Below are 17,007 nucleotides of genomic sequence, written 5' to 3'. Positions count from 1 at the left end.
TCACACTTCTACTGGTCTTTCAGTTCCTTCAGTCTTCTGATGGCAGACTTCACTGTGACAGCAGATGTAGTGTTGTAGGTCCAGGCCCCACCAGCCACTGTTTTCATGCAGGAACCACAGTGCCAGATGCCAACAGCTCGTCTCTTCATCTTGGTCTTGCCACAGAAGGAGCAAGTATACTTGGCGTGCTGGCTAATTTCAATTTTCTTCACTATTTTCCGGAGGGAGGCACAATAGCGGGTCCCGTATTTCCCGACGATCCCGACCTTCTTGGTGCGTTTGGCCATGTCACCGGAACCTAAGCCCAAGGCCGGAGAGGCTCTTTTTTGTTTTTTTGAGACAGGGTTTCTCTGTGGCTTTGGAGGCTGTCCTGGAACTAACTCTTGTAGACCAGGATGGTCTCGAACTCACAGAGATCTGCCTGCCTCCCGAGTGCTGGGATTAAAGGCATGTGCCACCAATGCCTGGTAATTCTGGCATTTTGCAGTGTACAATAATTTTAGAAATCTCATATTGCCCCATGTGCAGTTGGTATTTCTCTCCTTGGTTGACTCAGGAATCCATCAGCAGTCTCTTCTTCATAGACATGATGGGTGATTTACAATGAGGTCTTCCTGTGTCTTGGCAAGTCTTTTGTTGTTGTTGTTTGTTGTTGTTGTTGTTGTTTTTCAAGACAGGGTTTCTCTGTATTGCTTTGGAGGTTGTCCTGGAACTCACTCTGTACACCAGGCTGTCCTCGAACTCACAGAGATCTGCCTGCCTCTGCCTCCCCAGTGCTGGGATTAAAGGTGTGTGCCACCAGCATCCACCAACGCCCGGCTGTCTTGGCAAGTCTTAAGTCAACTTGACACAAGCCAAAGTCATCTGAAAAGAGGGAACCTCAACTGAGAAAATATCTCTGCTAGACCCAGATGTAGTACATTTTTTCTTTCTTTTTTCTTTCTCCCTTCCCTCCCTTCCTTTATTTTGTTTTTTCAAGACAGAGTTGGCATAGGGAAGGGCCCAGCTATTGTGGATAGTGTTATTCTTAGACTGGTGGTCCTAGGTTCTATAATAAAGCAGGCTGAGCAGTCATGCTAGGTAAGCCAGTAGACAGCACCACTTCATGGCTTCTGTATCAGCTCCTGCCTCCAGGTTCCTGCCCTGTTTGAGTTCCTCCTCTGACTTCCTTCAGTGACAGACTGTGATGTGAAAGTGTAAGCCAAATAAATCCTTTCCTTCCCAACTTGCTTTTGGTCATGGTGTTTCCTCACAGTGATAGTAATCCTAATTAAGACACCCTGTACAAAGACAAGCCAGGCTATCTATAGGATAGACACCTATGATTTAGACACACAGACAGCATTCAATAACTTTACAATTTTTTACTTCATAATGTGTTTATTGGGGTAGTAAATACATTTTCAACTTCTGATACTTTCCACACAGAGTGGCTTTATTTGGAACATAATCCCACCATTGGCAAAGGAATGCTATGTTCTCAGCAATTCTGTGATGCATCGGGAAGGACTTAGAATCTTTCTGAACACGTGTGTCTTTTTTGTTTTCCCTCAGAACACCCTAGTCATGGTCAGCGTAAGAATCGTGTATCTTAACTGCTAACAGGCCACTGGCACCTACTGTACTCCAACCAGCCCAGCCCAGAAGCCTCAAGAGCTGCTTCTTTAATAAGGAAAAGGTATTGGAGAGAAAAGGAGCTTGCTGAAGTCCACAGCCTGGAAGTGGTGAATGTGGAACTTATATCCTGTTAGGCAGATTCTTTGCTACCCTGTCTCTCAAAATGTAATAATCTAAGTATCTGTGTGGCTTTGGAAGCCCACCTCTGCCCCCCCTACAGTCATACACACACACACACACACACACACACACACACACACACACACACACACACACACACCTCCAGTTTTCCAGAGGCCATCCAATCGCCCTTGACCTAAGTGCGTCCCGGGTCCTCCTGAGCTGTGGGGTCAGCTATCCTGACTGACCTTCACTCCAGTTGACTGGCTGCCTCCTTTCTGTGGCCTGCACCTAGTGGAGAACTGATTGATATAGCTGAAGTAGGGTAGGTCTGGAACTGACAAAAGCATTAGCCCACCGCAGGTCGTCATCCCACTTTCGGGTAAGTCAGTGATGCCTGACTGCTATGTCTGGACCTGTAACAAGAATCTGGGTCTGCTGCTAGCTGCTTTACTAGAAACCTGGGGGGAGGGCAGGGATTAGTAAGAGGAATGGACTTATTTTAGGCCAAAATAGATTTTGCCCCTAGAAATGTTACAATTTATGGAAAAGGAGTAAAAGCCAGTAGATAAGCTGTGAGGCAATACCTCATAGTCTCCCGGGAGACAGGAGTCTCTTTAGTTCCTCCACTGGAGCCAGGGCCAAAGGCTTTCTCACTGTCACCATAAGAGTTCCTGGAGAAATTTTAATTCTTTAGGTCCTTGCTACACTATTATAGACCTGTGCCTAGAGCTGTGCTGAGTCAGTGCCTTTGGGTGCTCCCAACCAGGGGATGCTACAACTGGCTCCTATAGAGAGCTACAAGGTGCCAGTCGCCCACAACAGCTTTGACCTAGGAGTTCTGAAACAGCAGTCTAGGCTCACTGGCTGACCAAGAACTCAGAGATCCTCCTGAGTACTGGGACAGCAGGTGTGAACCACTGTACCTAGCTTCTGATCTAACTTTTCTTATAGAAAGTTCCAGGTAAATTATGAAAGAGAGCTGGAGAGATGGCTCAGTGGTTAAGAACACAGATTGCTCTTATGAAGGATCCTGGTTGAATTACTAGCATCTCCATAGTGACTCACAACCATCTGTAAGTCCAGTTTCAGGGGATCCAATGTCCTCTTCAGACTTGCATGGGTGCAGGCAAAACACTTATACATGAAGAATTATGGAAGGTCTACACAGTGAGTTCCAGGACAGCCAAGGCTACATAGAGAGACTGTAGATGGAGCATTATCACACATCAAGAGACCTTGTCTTAAAAATAAAATAATAATAGTAATTGTCACTATTATTAAAGATAAACCAAACACAGTAAGCCTTACTTAATCCCAGGACTTAGGAGGTGAAATAGAAGGATGGGAAGGGGAGATCGGGGTGGGACATGCGTGAGACCCTGTCAGAGAGAGAGAGAGAGAGAGAGAAAGGAGAGGAGAGGAGAGGAGAGGTTCTGTTTACAGCTGAGAAAGAATTCAGAATTGAAACAAATCATGGGGAGTTTTACTGCAGGACAAAGGTACCCACAAGAGTAAGTGCACACTTTTCAAGAGACGGTCACTGCCCGACCCCCAACAGCTCAACTGGAAGAGAACTGTTTAGGAGTTCAAGCAAGAAAAAAGACAACGAATTCCAGGAGTGGATCTGGGTTACCTGGAATGACGCTTTACTTTCTTTTTCTGTTCTGTACAGTTTTCTAGTGTGTTATGGTGTCAGGTCCATGTAAATGATGAGAGCAGGCAATTCTGCAAGGCAGATGTGGAATGCCACTGTGATGAAGCAAATGGCAGTTGTTGGTCTTCTTGGTTGGACATGGTGGTCCCGGCTGCTCTTGAACAGTCTTGTTTTTCTGCTGTCCTGCAGCTCTATGGGTACCAAAAAGCCAAGCTGCTGTGTAGTGTGACTTCTTCCCCATGGGCTGAGGACTAGCTTGCCTCAGAGAGAAAGTCATTGTTTCTCGCTTGTATCTGAGGTGATGTTCAGGAATAGAGGAATGTAGCTTCAAACTAAGAGGACAACAAACAGCTGGCCAGAAAGCACTTCATGCTGGTGGCTCGCCACACCCAGGCTTGCACTCATGGCTTCAAGCAGTATGAAAGGATGGCTGTTTTTGTTTAAATCACCTCATTTGTGGTACTCTTTCACACAGCCTTAGAAAAAAAGGAATACAAAATCCCAACACAGGGACCAGTTGATTCATGGCAGTTATTAGCTCTGCTTTAACCCATCTCAGTGTGAGCATTCAGAGCCCCAGCAGGCAGAAGTAGGAACAGAACAGCATTTCACTTTCAAACATTTATCCATCATCTCCTCAGGGCTGTATCTGTCACCACAGCAAGGCAGATCACTACTGCCCCATGGCATTCCCACATAACAGAAGCAGATACACATCAAACTGCTGAGTGGACACAGTGTTAATGCTTTTGGCTGTGTCAAGGAAAAAAGGACACACTTCTCAGGGACAACAGGCAAGAGGAACAAGGCGTGGCCGAGGGCATACAGTTGAGGAAGAACTCAAACAAGGAAGAGCCAAGGCAGGTGGGAGTGGCCTCAGCACATGGGGTCCAATTGTGCACCTTCAGGGCGGGGGGTTTCCAGGTTCTTGTGTAACCAGATAAAAGATTATACAACAAAACTGTAACAGAAACAGAGATTCTTCCAGGGAGGAATAGGCTGGTGCAGAGAATTAGGAGCTCAAACAGCCCCACTGAACACTTGGGTTCTCATGTAAAAGAACATATGCCTTTTGGTTCATATGTATAGTATGAGCTTCTCCTTGGATGCTGTATCTGTGCATGTCATTGTACAAGCAACTTCATGTGTTACAGATCTCACTAGCATTTTAATTTTCTATCCAAGGGAGAGAGTTTTAGTAGTATCCAGGTCACTTTCAGACACTCAGGGCCTGAGCCAGTGGACAGAACTAACTAGCCTTTGACCCTCACTAGCCTATGAGGGTCAGGTCCGGCCATTCTCAGATGATGGGAGCACCTGTATACAAACATTGCAGAGTACTGTTTTATCTGAACACATGGGGAGATGGGAAGCAATCTGTTCCATCATCCTTCAGGCCTTGGACTGGGCACTTACCTCACAGCTGGGACATTATTAGTTCTCAAGGATTAACTGCATATTTCTTTGAGAAACAAAATTCAATCACCATATGCCTTTCCCCATAGCAGGCCTGTTGCCGTGTGTTATATATATGGTGTGTGTGTGTGTGTGTGTGTGTGTGTGTGTGTGTGTGTGTGTGTATGTGTCTGGTGTAGAGGGTTGTGTGTTTATATGTGAGACATGTATGTACAATTAGATGCATATGCTGTGTTCATATGTAGTTTGGAATATACAATGTATAGATGGTACTGTGTATGTATGTGTATGGCATGGCACATGTATGTTAGGGTGCAATGAGGACCAGAACACATAGAGGCATTCAAAGAAGTGACCCACTTCTACCTTGTAGAAACAGTCATGCCCCTTCAGAAGTGGAAATCTGAAAGATTCCCTAGTTTTCCTGCAGGGTGCCTCCATACCTCTCGAAACTCCTAGCACTCCAGATTATTATCTCCACAAACCAGTATGTGGTTCTCATGAAAGGCAGAAAATGGAAGGACTGGGGACCAAAGAGAAAACCCTTGGTGCAAGATCAGCACAAAGAATGCCCATGTCACACAGCTCTGTGGGACAGAGAGTGGGGTCTAAGCCAGAGGGGAGGGCGGGTTTGTCCAGCTTGGCAGACAGCAAAGGACTCTGATTATACAGCTATTTCAGACCATAGTCAGGAGCTCTTATAGACTTAGAAGGTTCATGGCTGCATCTTTCAGGAGGTTCTAGTTAAGCAGTATCAGCAGATCCTTCAGATATTTACAAGGTAACTAAAGATGCTGATGAACAAGACTTAGAAAATTAAGAATGGTCACGTGGCAGGACTGGGGTCTCCCTTTCGTGTGCAGCACTGTTGCTGAGAGCAGCTGCCCAGCCCCATGCAACTTGCTGACCTCTTTATGGCTGGATTCTTGCCTAAAGGAAGTAGGCGAGAGGGCCTTGTGCAATGAGATCTAGTTCTTAATCTCCTTCTGGCTCTCCACGTCCCGACTTCTCTGTAGGCCATTGGGATATCTGGGCAACCTCAAAAGCCAGGGGTTACAGATGGTGGCTGCTAGGACTCCACACCCTCTAGCATGCTGGAATTCACAGAATGGAGCCCCTCACTCCATTCCCCCTTCAGAGTCAGACTGACAGGGGTGATATTTGCTGTGTGAGACACTGGAGTTAAGTATTGGCTGATGATGTCAATGCTTTGTGTGTGTGTGTGTGTGTGTGTGCGCGCTCTCGAGTGCGCACGAGTGCGTGAGTGCAAGCACATACACACATGCATGTACAGGTGTCCTCAGAGGCCACAAGACAGCACTGGATCCCCTGGAGCTGAAGTTAGGTAGCTGAGAGTCACTTGACATGAATGCTAGGAATGGAACACAGGTTCACTGCGAGAGCAGCAAGCTCCTTTAACCACGGAGCCATCTCTCTAGCCCACAGACACCAACATTTTAAATCTGAGGATAACTGACAAGGGAGGCACGAGCAGACTGCTAGGTGTTAGTGCAGCTACGGCGTCCTAGGTACTAATTCAGTAACTGCTCAGAGGGGGCTGATGTCTAAACTATTTACTGACAACTAAGCTGATCACTAATGATGGGGACACTGGGTGACACTTAGGCTCCCACTGCTCAGCCCAGCCTGTTTGTGACCTTCACTGTGGTGGGGAGTTCTGCCCAATGCCACTTGACACCCTCCCCAAGCCCCCACAGGCCTTTTCTAGTGGAAGGGACTTGCCCTACACCGGGTGATGCAGCCTGCCTCTTTCCAGTGCAGGGCCACCAACACACCTTTCTCAATATGCCTGTGAAGGGGAGCCCTCCCGTAGGACACAGTCTCCCAATTCTGGGCAGGCCATACCTTAGGAATCCCAGATACACTCTTCGGTGTCTGTGGAAAGGATGTCCTAGGGAAATTTCCGAAGCTCTGCTAGCAAGGCCCACCCAGCTTTTCAGACTTTTCTCGGTAGTGTGTGTAGCAAGCCAGAGTGACTTACTGATGTCTGAGTCTTGGTGACAGTGCCCAGGGGAAACCGGGTCTGCCAGAGGTAATGACTCCTCAGATGGTCAGTCTCAGGTTCAGATGCACTAGGATAGGTTGACAGGCACAACTTTCTCAGTCACGGGTTGAAAAATGCTACTCCACAAGCCCTGGGGTAGCATCTAGCTATCAGGCCTGCCTTGGGAAAGCCTGAAGGTGCAGGGCTGGTTCTAATAAAGCTGTGGAGCTGAGTGGAAATGTGGCTCTGCCCTCTTCTCTGTATGGTCCTGAGCAAGGCCCCTTTATGTGATAAAGAGCCTGGCACACAGTCAGTCCATAGTAAGGGACAGAAACGGCAGAGTTCACAGCCCACAGCATCTTGACACTAAGTGCTTGTTGGCTTAGCTGTGCTCTTCAGAGGCCAAACAAAAACTGGAATTTAGGTTCAGGGTGTGAGGGTCAGGGAGGTGAGTCATAGGTGTTGAGTTCCAGCAGGCCTGGCCTCTTCCCTTAGGGCCTCTTATTTCTGTACCTACCTTCCTTCTCCAAGGGTGTAGACCAGGGAGAGGGTCAACCCTGGCCTCAGTCATTGAACTGAGAGTTTTGTCTCAGGCCTGTCCTGCACTCAGCTGTCCCATCAGGGTCATCCCCACCCAGGAGAATCCCCCCTTGTTCACTGCTGGTCATCTCAGATTCCATTTTCCAAACTCATCAGCCTGGATAGGAGCCTTTGGCCGCCCACAAAGGAAGCAGCTGTTTTCTACTTGTTTTTTTTTTTTTTTTCCACTGGCCTCCCCTCCACCTTCTCGTGAGCTGCAGGGTGACTGTTCCCACTCAGAAGCACGTCCGCTCATGCTCCTGCAGCAGCATCAGGCTTCCACAAAAGGTGCTCTAAGTGGGATATTTGTGGAGTGGAGAGTTCAAGATAGCTCACCACACTGTTGTCTAAGCTATGGGAACAGGTCTTGGCACAGGCTAAGGGCTTTCTCTGACCTCATCTATAATCTTGACTGCTCACTAGGGAGCAGGAGCACCTTCTGCGAGATCCCAAGGTAAGCCTGGGAGAAGCCTCCTTCCTACTCAGACCTAGTACGTAGGCCAATGCTGGCTTCAAGTGCTGCTGCGACTCCCTGGATTCAGTTCCACACACAGGAAGAAGCATTCCCTAACTGTACCCATATTCCCAGAGGGCTGGACACCCTGACTCAGAAGATAAAGTAACACAAGGTGCTAGGTTCCTGATTTATGTGCATCTTTACAATTGTTCTCTTCATTCACTTGGTATCCCAAGAGGCTTCAGACAGACCATCTTTCTTTTTCTTTGTGGTTTTTCGAGACAGGGTTTTCTCTGTGTAGCTTTGGAGCCTATCCTGGCACTGGCTCTGGAGACCAGGCTGGCCTCGAACTCACAGAGATCCGCCTGCCTCTGCCTCCCGAGTGCTGGGATTAAAGGCGTGCGCCACCAACGCCCGGCTTGACAGACCATCTTTCTGCCTAAGCTCCCCAAAGCTGGGATTATAGGTATGCACTACCACAGTGGGCTGACATTACACATATTGGTATCTTTCTATTGCTGAAATACTTGATGGCAAAAAAAGAGAAGAAAATACAAAATCATAAACAGAAGGAAAGACCCTCATCAAATGATTTGTGGGGCTGGAGAGATAGCTCAGTACTGAAAAGAACTTGTAGTTCTTATAGTAGACTCAGTTTCAGTTCCCAGCACCCATGCAGGGTAGCTTACAACTGTAGTGGCATCTTGCTTTGCCAGTGAACTTGCGGTGGTGGCCACATCCCAGGGGTGTGGCTTCAGGTGTGCAGATGTGACCCCTTATAAGGAAGAGGAGGAGCCTGCTCACTCTCTTGGGTTGTGGTTAGAGCATAACCTGGAGCCAGGCCCCTCTCTAGTTCCAGGAGATCCAACGTCCTCTTCTGGCTTCTTCAGCCACCAACATGCATATGGTATACATACAGACAAGCTGGCAATACACATAGATAAAAATGTAAAGTTGTGGTGATGCATGTCTGAAATCCCAGTACTCAGGATGAGGCAGGAAGGAAGATCTGTTCAGTTCCAGGACAACTTGGCTGCAGAGTGAGGCTGACTCAAAACACAAGGTTAGGATCACATTATCTAGGGTATCTTGCTTTTAGTTATGAGAAAATTTCCATGTCACAATTTTAAAGAGTGTCTTTAGTTGGCTGCCTTCTCTTCCACTGACTGGATGCTCATGTGTAATGACCCGTTCTCTGAGGAGGTTCTGGCTGGCTGAGGAATGCCTGGGCAGTGTACCACCTCAATTAGGGTTTTGGTCTTGGGAGTCAGTTTCATTTTCTTTGGCAGAAGTGCACTCTGGCAAGATCCATGTAGGACTCAATTTTTCTTGCTCATAAATTCTCTTCATCCACGTCCCCAAAGAAATGACCTTCATCCAGTTGGAGCCTAAATCTCCCAGAAGCTAGCAACCTTTATCCTAGCCCTACAGGACCAAGCCCAGGCTTCTGGGCCTCTCACCAGCCAATCCCCTGCCCCAGAAGAGTAGTTTCCCATGAGGGCAACCCCAATCAGACTGCTGGGAGGGCTGACATTTCATCATGTTGTCACACATCGGTCAAGAAGGGCATTTAGGTGAAGGCCTGGTAACACAGCAGGACAGCATTAAGAGAGGCCAGATGTGAGTTTAGACCTGCCTCTTCTATTTATTAGCTTTGAAAACTAGGCAACTTACTGAGTCTCTGAGCCTCTTGTGGTTTTTGCTGTTGCTGTTCTGTTCATATTCATGAGAGTAATTCCTATCCTCCAGGACTGTGTGGAAACTGAGATAATGAGTTTCTGACTCAGATCACACCCCACCCCATGCACCTGCCCACAGGGAGCAATTTTCTGTCCAATTGTTCCATCATATCTACTTTCTCCTAGAAGTACCAATGAGCTCATGTTTCCAACTTTCATCTTGGAGAGAATGTTCTTCAACGCCCAGTGTGTCAGCCCAGCAGCCTACAGACTTTACTGGTCCACTGCTTGGGACAGATAACGCCCAACAAAAGGACATCCAACCCTTAGTTCATGAAGGCCACTGAGCTCATTCCTGGGGAACACAAAACAGCCAAACGCCCTCACCCTACCTTCACATGCTCCTGTATGTCATGGGAGGGTCACTTGTGTCAGCTTGGGGATCCTCTTAAATCACCTCTCCAGGTAGTGGCTCTGCCTTCCTTTCTGGTCCCAGTCTCTCCCAACTCTACTTCCTCATGGCATTGGGCCAAACTCATCAGAGGTAAGATGAAAATGACGGAGAAAGGACTGAGTAGAAATTGTAGTTCAGAAACATTCATTAATCCAGTGTTTTCAAACTTTGCTGTCTATGAGGGTCACTGGTAGTTTTTCCTTGAGACAGGGTCTAACGTAGACAAGGATAACTTGAAACCCATGATCCTTGTGCCTCACACATGTTGGGATTATAAGTCTGCTACCACAGTTTCTTCAGGAGAACTGTTTTGCTTTTTTGTGTTGGGGATAGGACCTTGGACCTTGCCATGCTAGGCTCACACTCTACCACTGAGCTACACCCTCAGCAGCCTCACCTGTAAAAAATTTTAAATTCTTTATTATGACTACAGTTAAATTACAACTTCTGGGCATGGAAACCAGGCACAGTATCAAGCTCAAGACCCTGTGCATGAGCTTCTCTTGCTCATGGGCCTGGTTGAGCACTGTCTGTATGGAGTGTGAGTTCAAGGTGACAGACCATGGGTATTCCAGGGAGGTGGCACAGACCCAGGGCCTGTGATGGTGGAAGACGTTGGTCTGCTTCCAATTAACCCTTAGAACTGGAACATAGAGCTCTTCCAACATCACAGATATGTCTCAAAGTGATAGATGTTTATGACACTAAAAGGCGTCTGAATGGTTGGAGAAAATGACAGTTACCTCTGGGTGACATCAGATTACAGACACAGAGGTAAAGCATCCTGAGATGGCTAGGTTCTTCTCTCCTCCCCCCAACTGAGTACTGAACCCTTGCTCAGGCCATGTCTGTAAGAGCACTTCACTAATAATGACTCTCATAAAATCAGCTGTGTTTAATTAACTGTTGAGCTGACTCCATTCCTGGCCGTCTCCTAAACAGCTCACTCATAGCAGCTTGGACACAGGAGGTGACAACCAGGAAGCAACAATTCTACTCCTTTTTGATGAACTTGCTTTTGCTAGTGACATTCTGGGGACCAAACTGGGATAACAGTGGTAGCACTATCTGAGGCCCATGTGAGCCATCTAGGGTCCAAACCCCTGCTGGGCTGTGATGGAGCTCTGGAGGGGATTGGCAGTTCAGGACAGTTTCACTAACCACAGAGCACACTCTACACACTGAAACAGTGGCTATGACACAGTCTTTCTGTTCAGGCTCATAAGTGGAGTCCTATCCCAGAGCATGTACATCAGACTCAGAACAGGCCACTCAGCTGGAGTAGAAGAGAGCTGTGTGACACAGGTGAAAGGTGCTGGAGACATACAGTTTGTAGAGATGCCAGTGTCCGTGTCCAGTTCCACAAGTGAGACGCTGAAAAGATCCATCCTGTAAAGCAAGCCCAGCCTGCACCATCTGACCACCTGACACCATGCAGCTCCTGACCCTAAATGGCTCCTCTAGTCTACATGACTCCTGGAGATGTATCCGAGACAGTACCAGAGGTAGATGCAAAAGCTCCTGGCTGCTTGCCAGTCTTGTTTTTCTCCTTGCTCCCACCCAGCAGCATCTCTGGTAGCTTCACAACCTGAGTGGGAATGAAGGGTCACAGGACAACGAAATGAATTTTCTCTCCTTGTTCCTCTTTGTCCACATCCATTCTCTCCTAGGTTCAGGCCTCAGCACGCAGGCCCCTGCTGACTTCAGTCTGTCCTGGCACAAAGGCCAATGTCCCTGATGTTTGTCTCTTCTCTTTTCCTAAGCTAACATTCCTTTCCTTGATCTGGGCAGGGAAGGAGGGTCCTTGAACCCTGGTCACTCCTGTACCAGGAAATTGATGAGGGCAGTCCTGGGGGAGAGGAAGGCCTTCTTGATGCTTCTCCCCTGCAACAGCCTGGTGCCCAACTCACTCTGGAGAACAAATTCATGGACTTTGTCCTGGTCCTGGGCAACTTGCTGGGGCACAGAGATCTTGCCATAGGCCTTGTTGTTGATCTGAGAAGGAAAAGAGCAGAAAGAGTGAGGGGAGCCCACAAGGAGGCAGGCTGGGAGGGTGCCCCGACTCCTGAGCTAAGGACTCTTTCTAAACATGGGCTTCCTGTGGTCCAGGGTGGATGTGATGCTGGCACTTTCCATTACACATGTACATTTTGTTTATTTTTTTTCCTTCTTTATTTTATTTTATTTTTTTTCGAGACAGGGTTTCTCTGTGTAGCCTTGGCTGTCCTGGAACTCACTCTGTAGTCCAGGCTGACCTCGAACTCACAGAGATCTGCCTGCCTCTGCCTCCCTAGTGCTGGGATTAAAGGCGTGCACCACCACTGCCTGGCCTCTTTTCCTTCTTTTAAGCTTTTCTGTCTCTCTGGGCTTTAAGCTGCATGAGGAATAGGAACCCTGTTGTCCCACTGGATTATTTTGTTTTTGTTGAAACAAAGTCTTACCATGTATCCCTAGAAAGCATCAAACTGACAGTGATTCTCCAGCCTCAGATTCTCAAGTGCTGAGATCACAGAGAAACCACTCTGTGTGGCTTTTGTTTGACTTTGCATCCCTAGAACCTAGCACCATGCCTGGCCTAGAGTCAGGACTGGACATGAGTGAAGTAAATCACCTTTTTTGAGCCTGTTTCCTTAACTAAGAATGGTGTAGCCTCTGACAAGACAAAGAAAACCACATTTGGATGCAAATGACCCAGTTCCACTCCACCTGCCATCCAGAGGATCCGGTAAAAAGCCTATCCTGGTCTCTTCACCTTCTGCTGCTGAAGCCATTAACAGATGCCCCTAGAAATGTGTCTCATATTAAACAAATCAAATCTGCACAGAGGAAAACCTACACTGATCTAGTTTTTGCATAAAAGGTTAAAGGGGAAAACAAATAAACTACTCATGCTGGGCCTGGTGGCACAGGCTTGTAATTCCAGATTTCTTGGAGGCTGAGGCAAGAGAATCAAAGCTCAAGGACAGCATGGGTTATAGATCAAGCTTAAGGTCAATTTGATCAACTTACTGAGATCCCATCTTAAAGTAAACAGTAAGAAGAGGGCTGGGAATGCAGCTTAGCAAGACACACCACTTGCCTAGAATGCCCTGGGCTCTAGGTTCAACCCCAGAACCTAAAAAAAAAACAAAAACTTCAACCTTGAACTCCCCTCCAACATTACTCATATATTCAAAGTGTTCAGTTTGCCAAAAAAATAAAAGAGGGAAAAGAATTTTATGTAACTTTACTGAAATGTGTTTGGCAGAGGCACTAAATTTTTAAATTTTATTTTATGCGATACATAGGTTTGTCTGCCTATGTATCTGTGCATCACACGCATGCCTGGTGCCAGCAGAGGCCAGCAGAGGGCAGAAGAGCTCCTGGAAATGTAGTTACAGGTGGTTGTGAGCTACCACATGGGTGCTGGGAATCAAACTTAGGTCTTCTCGAAGAGTATCCAGTGCTCTAGCCATTTCTCTAGCCCAGCAGAGGTATTCTTTACTGACTGATGTCTGTAAACTTCTGTATGTCTCCCTACCCCGCTGCCTTAAACCTACCCAGATGCTCCTAAATGCAGCTGGAAGACACAGAAGTCATTAAGGCAGATCTGGCTGGTATTTCCCCTTTCTAGTCCTTCTAGGCCTTGAGAGTTGGTGCTTACATGCTTCTGGGAAATAGTGGAGGAACAGAGAAGGGAATATAGACCTCTGTGTTGTGGGCTTGGTCAAATGGAAGGGTTGGCTTGGGGGCTGGGTTGATGGGTCAGTAGTAGAAAAGGGATAGTATGGAGACGCTGGCAGTCTAGTGCTGTGGGTGGCACTCACCAGAATGGCCATCTGCACCACATCGGGCTGCTGAAGAAATTCAGAGTCCACAGTGGGCCAGGCCTGAAGCATCACACCGGCATCCCAGGCATAATGGTCACAGAGCTTGCTTGGTACCAGCGCCAGGCCTACAACACCAAGGCATGGAAGGTCAGGCCACTCTGAACACACAGTGAGGTTCATGTCCTGGGCTTATAGCCTTTTGAGGAAGCCAGGATGTCATGACTTCTTCCACGAGGCTGTGAACTGGACACTCTGAGTAGTGATAGTGCTTTTGGTTTTGTTGGCTTCTGTTTTGGGTTTCTTGTCCCAGTATCAGAGATTTCTTGTGACTTTTAGAACTTTTTCCTATTTGACACTCTTATGATTGCATGGCTGATCAGTGGGGTAGAAACAAAGATTGCCTAGGGCCTGAGGATCAACTGGTGTACTGTGCACAGGGAGGAGCTGACCTCTTCCCACAGCTGGTTTCCTACCTATAAAAAACATGAGGATGGATGGACTTGGTACTCGACATGAGTGGAAAAGCAAGGCTGCCAGTGTTCTGGGGTTACCCCCTGCGAACTGGCCCCCAACTGCAGGCTGGCTGCACTCACAGCTTCTCCTGCCATGAGTACCTTGGTCATTGGTCTCAACATCCTGTCCCTGGTCCTTTTCCACATATAGAGTGCACTGGACAGAAGGATGCTCTCAGCCCTCCTGGGAACTTAGCTCTCTCACCCTACTACATATTCTAGCCTCACTGGCTCCCTCTCAGGAATGAACCCTTGCCTTAGGGTGGGAAACATGAAGGTGGTAAGGTATAACCACTGGCCAGCCTTTTTCTAGAGAGTTCTGGGGCTTCTGCCTTCTGTCTTTTAAGGCTAGAAATGGAACCCAGGGCCTTAAGAATGCTAAGTATATGCTCTGCCACTAATCTGCACCTTAAGATCCCCTTTTTTAAAAAAAAATATTTATTTTATATGCATTGGTGTTTTTGCATTCCTGCACGTCTGTCAGGGTGTTGGATCCTCTGGAACTGGAGTCACAGACAGCTGTGAGCTGCCATGTGGGGGCTGGGAATTGAACCCAGGTCCTCTGCAAGAGCAGTCAGAACTCTTAACCGTTGAGCCATCTCTCTAGTCTCACCCCCTTTTCTTTTAAAAAACACTGTTTTAAACATTTTCCACAAGGAGCACTTATTGCTTTTATACATACATATGTATATATAACAGTCATGCTGGCGATAAACCTGGGGCTTTGTGTGTGCTAAGTAAGTGCTCTAGCACCGGGAAACACTCATAGCTCTTTAGTAATTTGAAAGATATTTAAGTATAGAGTTTTTCCATACTGTGAAATCAATTCAGGAATTTTCTTTTGGTTTCTTTGAAAGGTTTCGTCCCCCCGCCCCCCAATTTAACTTTCAAATTTAGCAGTATTCCATTTTGTTTGTAAAATAAAAAAATTATCTTCAAAATCACAAAGTAAACTTTTCCAAACCAAGTTTGTTTGCATAAAGCTTCCTTCCCTATTGGTTTGTGGGGTTTCCTTCAAAATATTATTGTACTGGGATTGATTTAGGACTATTGGCTTCAGATATTCAAATTATATGTATATGTAGACACCTGGGGTCAGAATGTAAATCAACACATACTGCTTCCTTTACAAAACAAAACAAAACAAAAAACAGTTCAGGATGCAGCTGAGTGAAGAAATGTTTGTTAGCATGAACACTGTCTTGAGTCTGACACCAGTATTGCAAATACACGTGTGCACACATGTGCATACATACACAGGATCAGCCATATTCAGCCATATATTAGCAATCGCTGGTTTATGCCCACCACAAGCACCACTTCTTCTCACAGACTGAAATTAACAGTCCTTAGGTGAGCCTGAGTTGTGGATAAGCCACTGAGCAGTGTTGACGCATTCTATTCCACTGGCCTTGACCTTGTTTGACTCTGGCGTATTCATTCATTGGAGCTTTTAAAGTTTTCCTCTCTGATACCCAGGTGACCCTGTATTGCTAGTCATTGGCAGGGAAGTGAGGGCTCCTAAGAGCCTGAGTATAAGACATGACCCCCTCCTGGTGCCCAGGATTCTGGCCTGGGCTTTTGTACTTCTCAATGGTCTTAACAGCCTTTTGGCAAATGCAGAAAAGATTCCAACTTCTTCCTTCTCTAAAAGTGAGATGGAGGTCACAAAAGACAGACAATCATTGTCTTTATTTGCTGAGCTGGTGGGGGCTTGTTCTATGACCCAGATGTAGCAGGAAGATTTCTAAAACCTCAGTACAAAAGTCATAAAGGATGCCTAGTAGATGAAAGGGCCTTGGATAAAAATGTTCTGGATAGAAGCTGCTAGAAATTCAGAGAAAAAAAAAAAAAAAAAAAAAAAAAAAAAAAAAAAAAAAAACCAAAAAAAAAAAAAAAAACAAGGAAGCCAGACTTCCTGGCGTAATCAGGATGCTTATTTATAGGTACCGTGCCTCACCAGGCTTTCCCTGGACGGTGTGGTTTGGCTGCAGGGGGTAGAACTCAGGATGCTGTGTATGTGCAGGTTTTTGCCACGTTGCTCTTTTAAGTGAAAATACCCAACATGTACATGGCAGATACAACAACATAACCAAAGTGACAGGCCAAACAGGATAAGTCCGAATGTGGGAGATAAGTGCCGAAGCTCTGGCATGCAGGGCTATGAAGCAGGGCCAGCTGCACCCTTTCATCCTCACCTCTGGAGAGCTGACCTTCTTTCAGAAAACAAAACCAAACCTCCCCCATCCCACCCTGAGCACAGGCTGCCAGGCTGCCTTGGTGGCCCACAGTGATTGCTGGGGGCTTGGGAGTAGTGGTCATGGTTTCTGTGTATGGCAGTCCTCTCCTGGTGGCATTCTTGGGCCTGTCTTTGCCCTCATCTCCCCATCCTTGTCTGTGCTAGCTAATTCCACTGAGCATGCCAGGAGGGCCTGGGTGTGTGCTGACACTGCTTACAGCAGCCCTGGCGATTCTAAGGAAACACACAGGAAGCAAGGCCACTTCAGCTGACCTTTCCCAGAGATTTGAATTTGCTCATATGCTTTTGAAAAAACAACATCCACATTGCAAGAGTGGCTGGGGTGTGGCTCAGTGGTAGAGCATGTCCTTAGCGTGCACAAAGCTGGACTCAATTTCTAACACTAGAAACTAACAACAAACAAACACACAAAAAATATCAGAGAGCCTGGTGAGATGGAGAC

The 17,007-nt window shown here is 46.9% G+C and overlaps 2 protein-coding genes across 6 annotated transcripts in view; both read right to left on the bottom strand.

Annotated features, from left to right (window-relative positions):
* LOC100759247 (60S ribosomal protein L37a) lies at window positions 1–302 on the bottom strand. Its single transcript, XM_027415517.2, has one exon. It carries the CDS (start codon window positions 285–287, stop codon window positions 9–11), a length of 279 nt encoding a protein of 92 aa, XP_027271318.1. The 5' UTR covers window positions 288–302; the 3' UTR covers window positions 1–8.
* An 8,036-nt stretch (window positions 303–8,338) lies between these two features.
* The window catches only part of Lars2 (leucyl-tRNA synthetase 2, mitochondrial), a 103,370-nt gene continuing 94,701 nt past the window's right edge, over window positions 8,339–17,007 (bottom strand). For 4 of the 5 annotated variants that reach the window (XM_027415515.2, XM_035444088.1, XM_035444090.1 and 1 more), the window contains exons 20-21: window positions 13,791–13,918; window positions 8,339–11,979 (exon numbers count right to left, since the gene is read on the bottom strand). In XM_027415515.2, the coding sequence (XP_027271316.1) occupies window positions 11,800–11,979; window positions 13,791–13,918 (308 nt within the window). In that variant the 3' untranslated portion in view covers window positions 8,339–11,799. The remainder of the gene's footprint in view (window positions 11,980–13,790; window positions 13,919–17,007) is intronic. The other variant, XM_035444092.1, reaches the window with a different exon arrangement.

This window comes from Cricetulus griseus, chromosome 4 (genome assembly GCF_003668045.3).
Source record: "Cricetulus griseus strain 17A/GY chromosome 4, alternate assembly CriGri-PICRH-1.0, whole genome shotgun sequence".
Taxonomy (NCBI): domain Eukaryota; kingdom Metazoa; phylum Chordata; class Mammalia; order Rodentia; family Cricetidae; genus Cricetulus; species Cricetulus griseus.
This window is presented reverse-complemented; position numbering and strand designations above follow the sequence as displayed.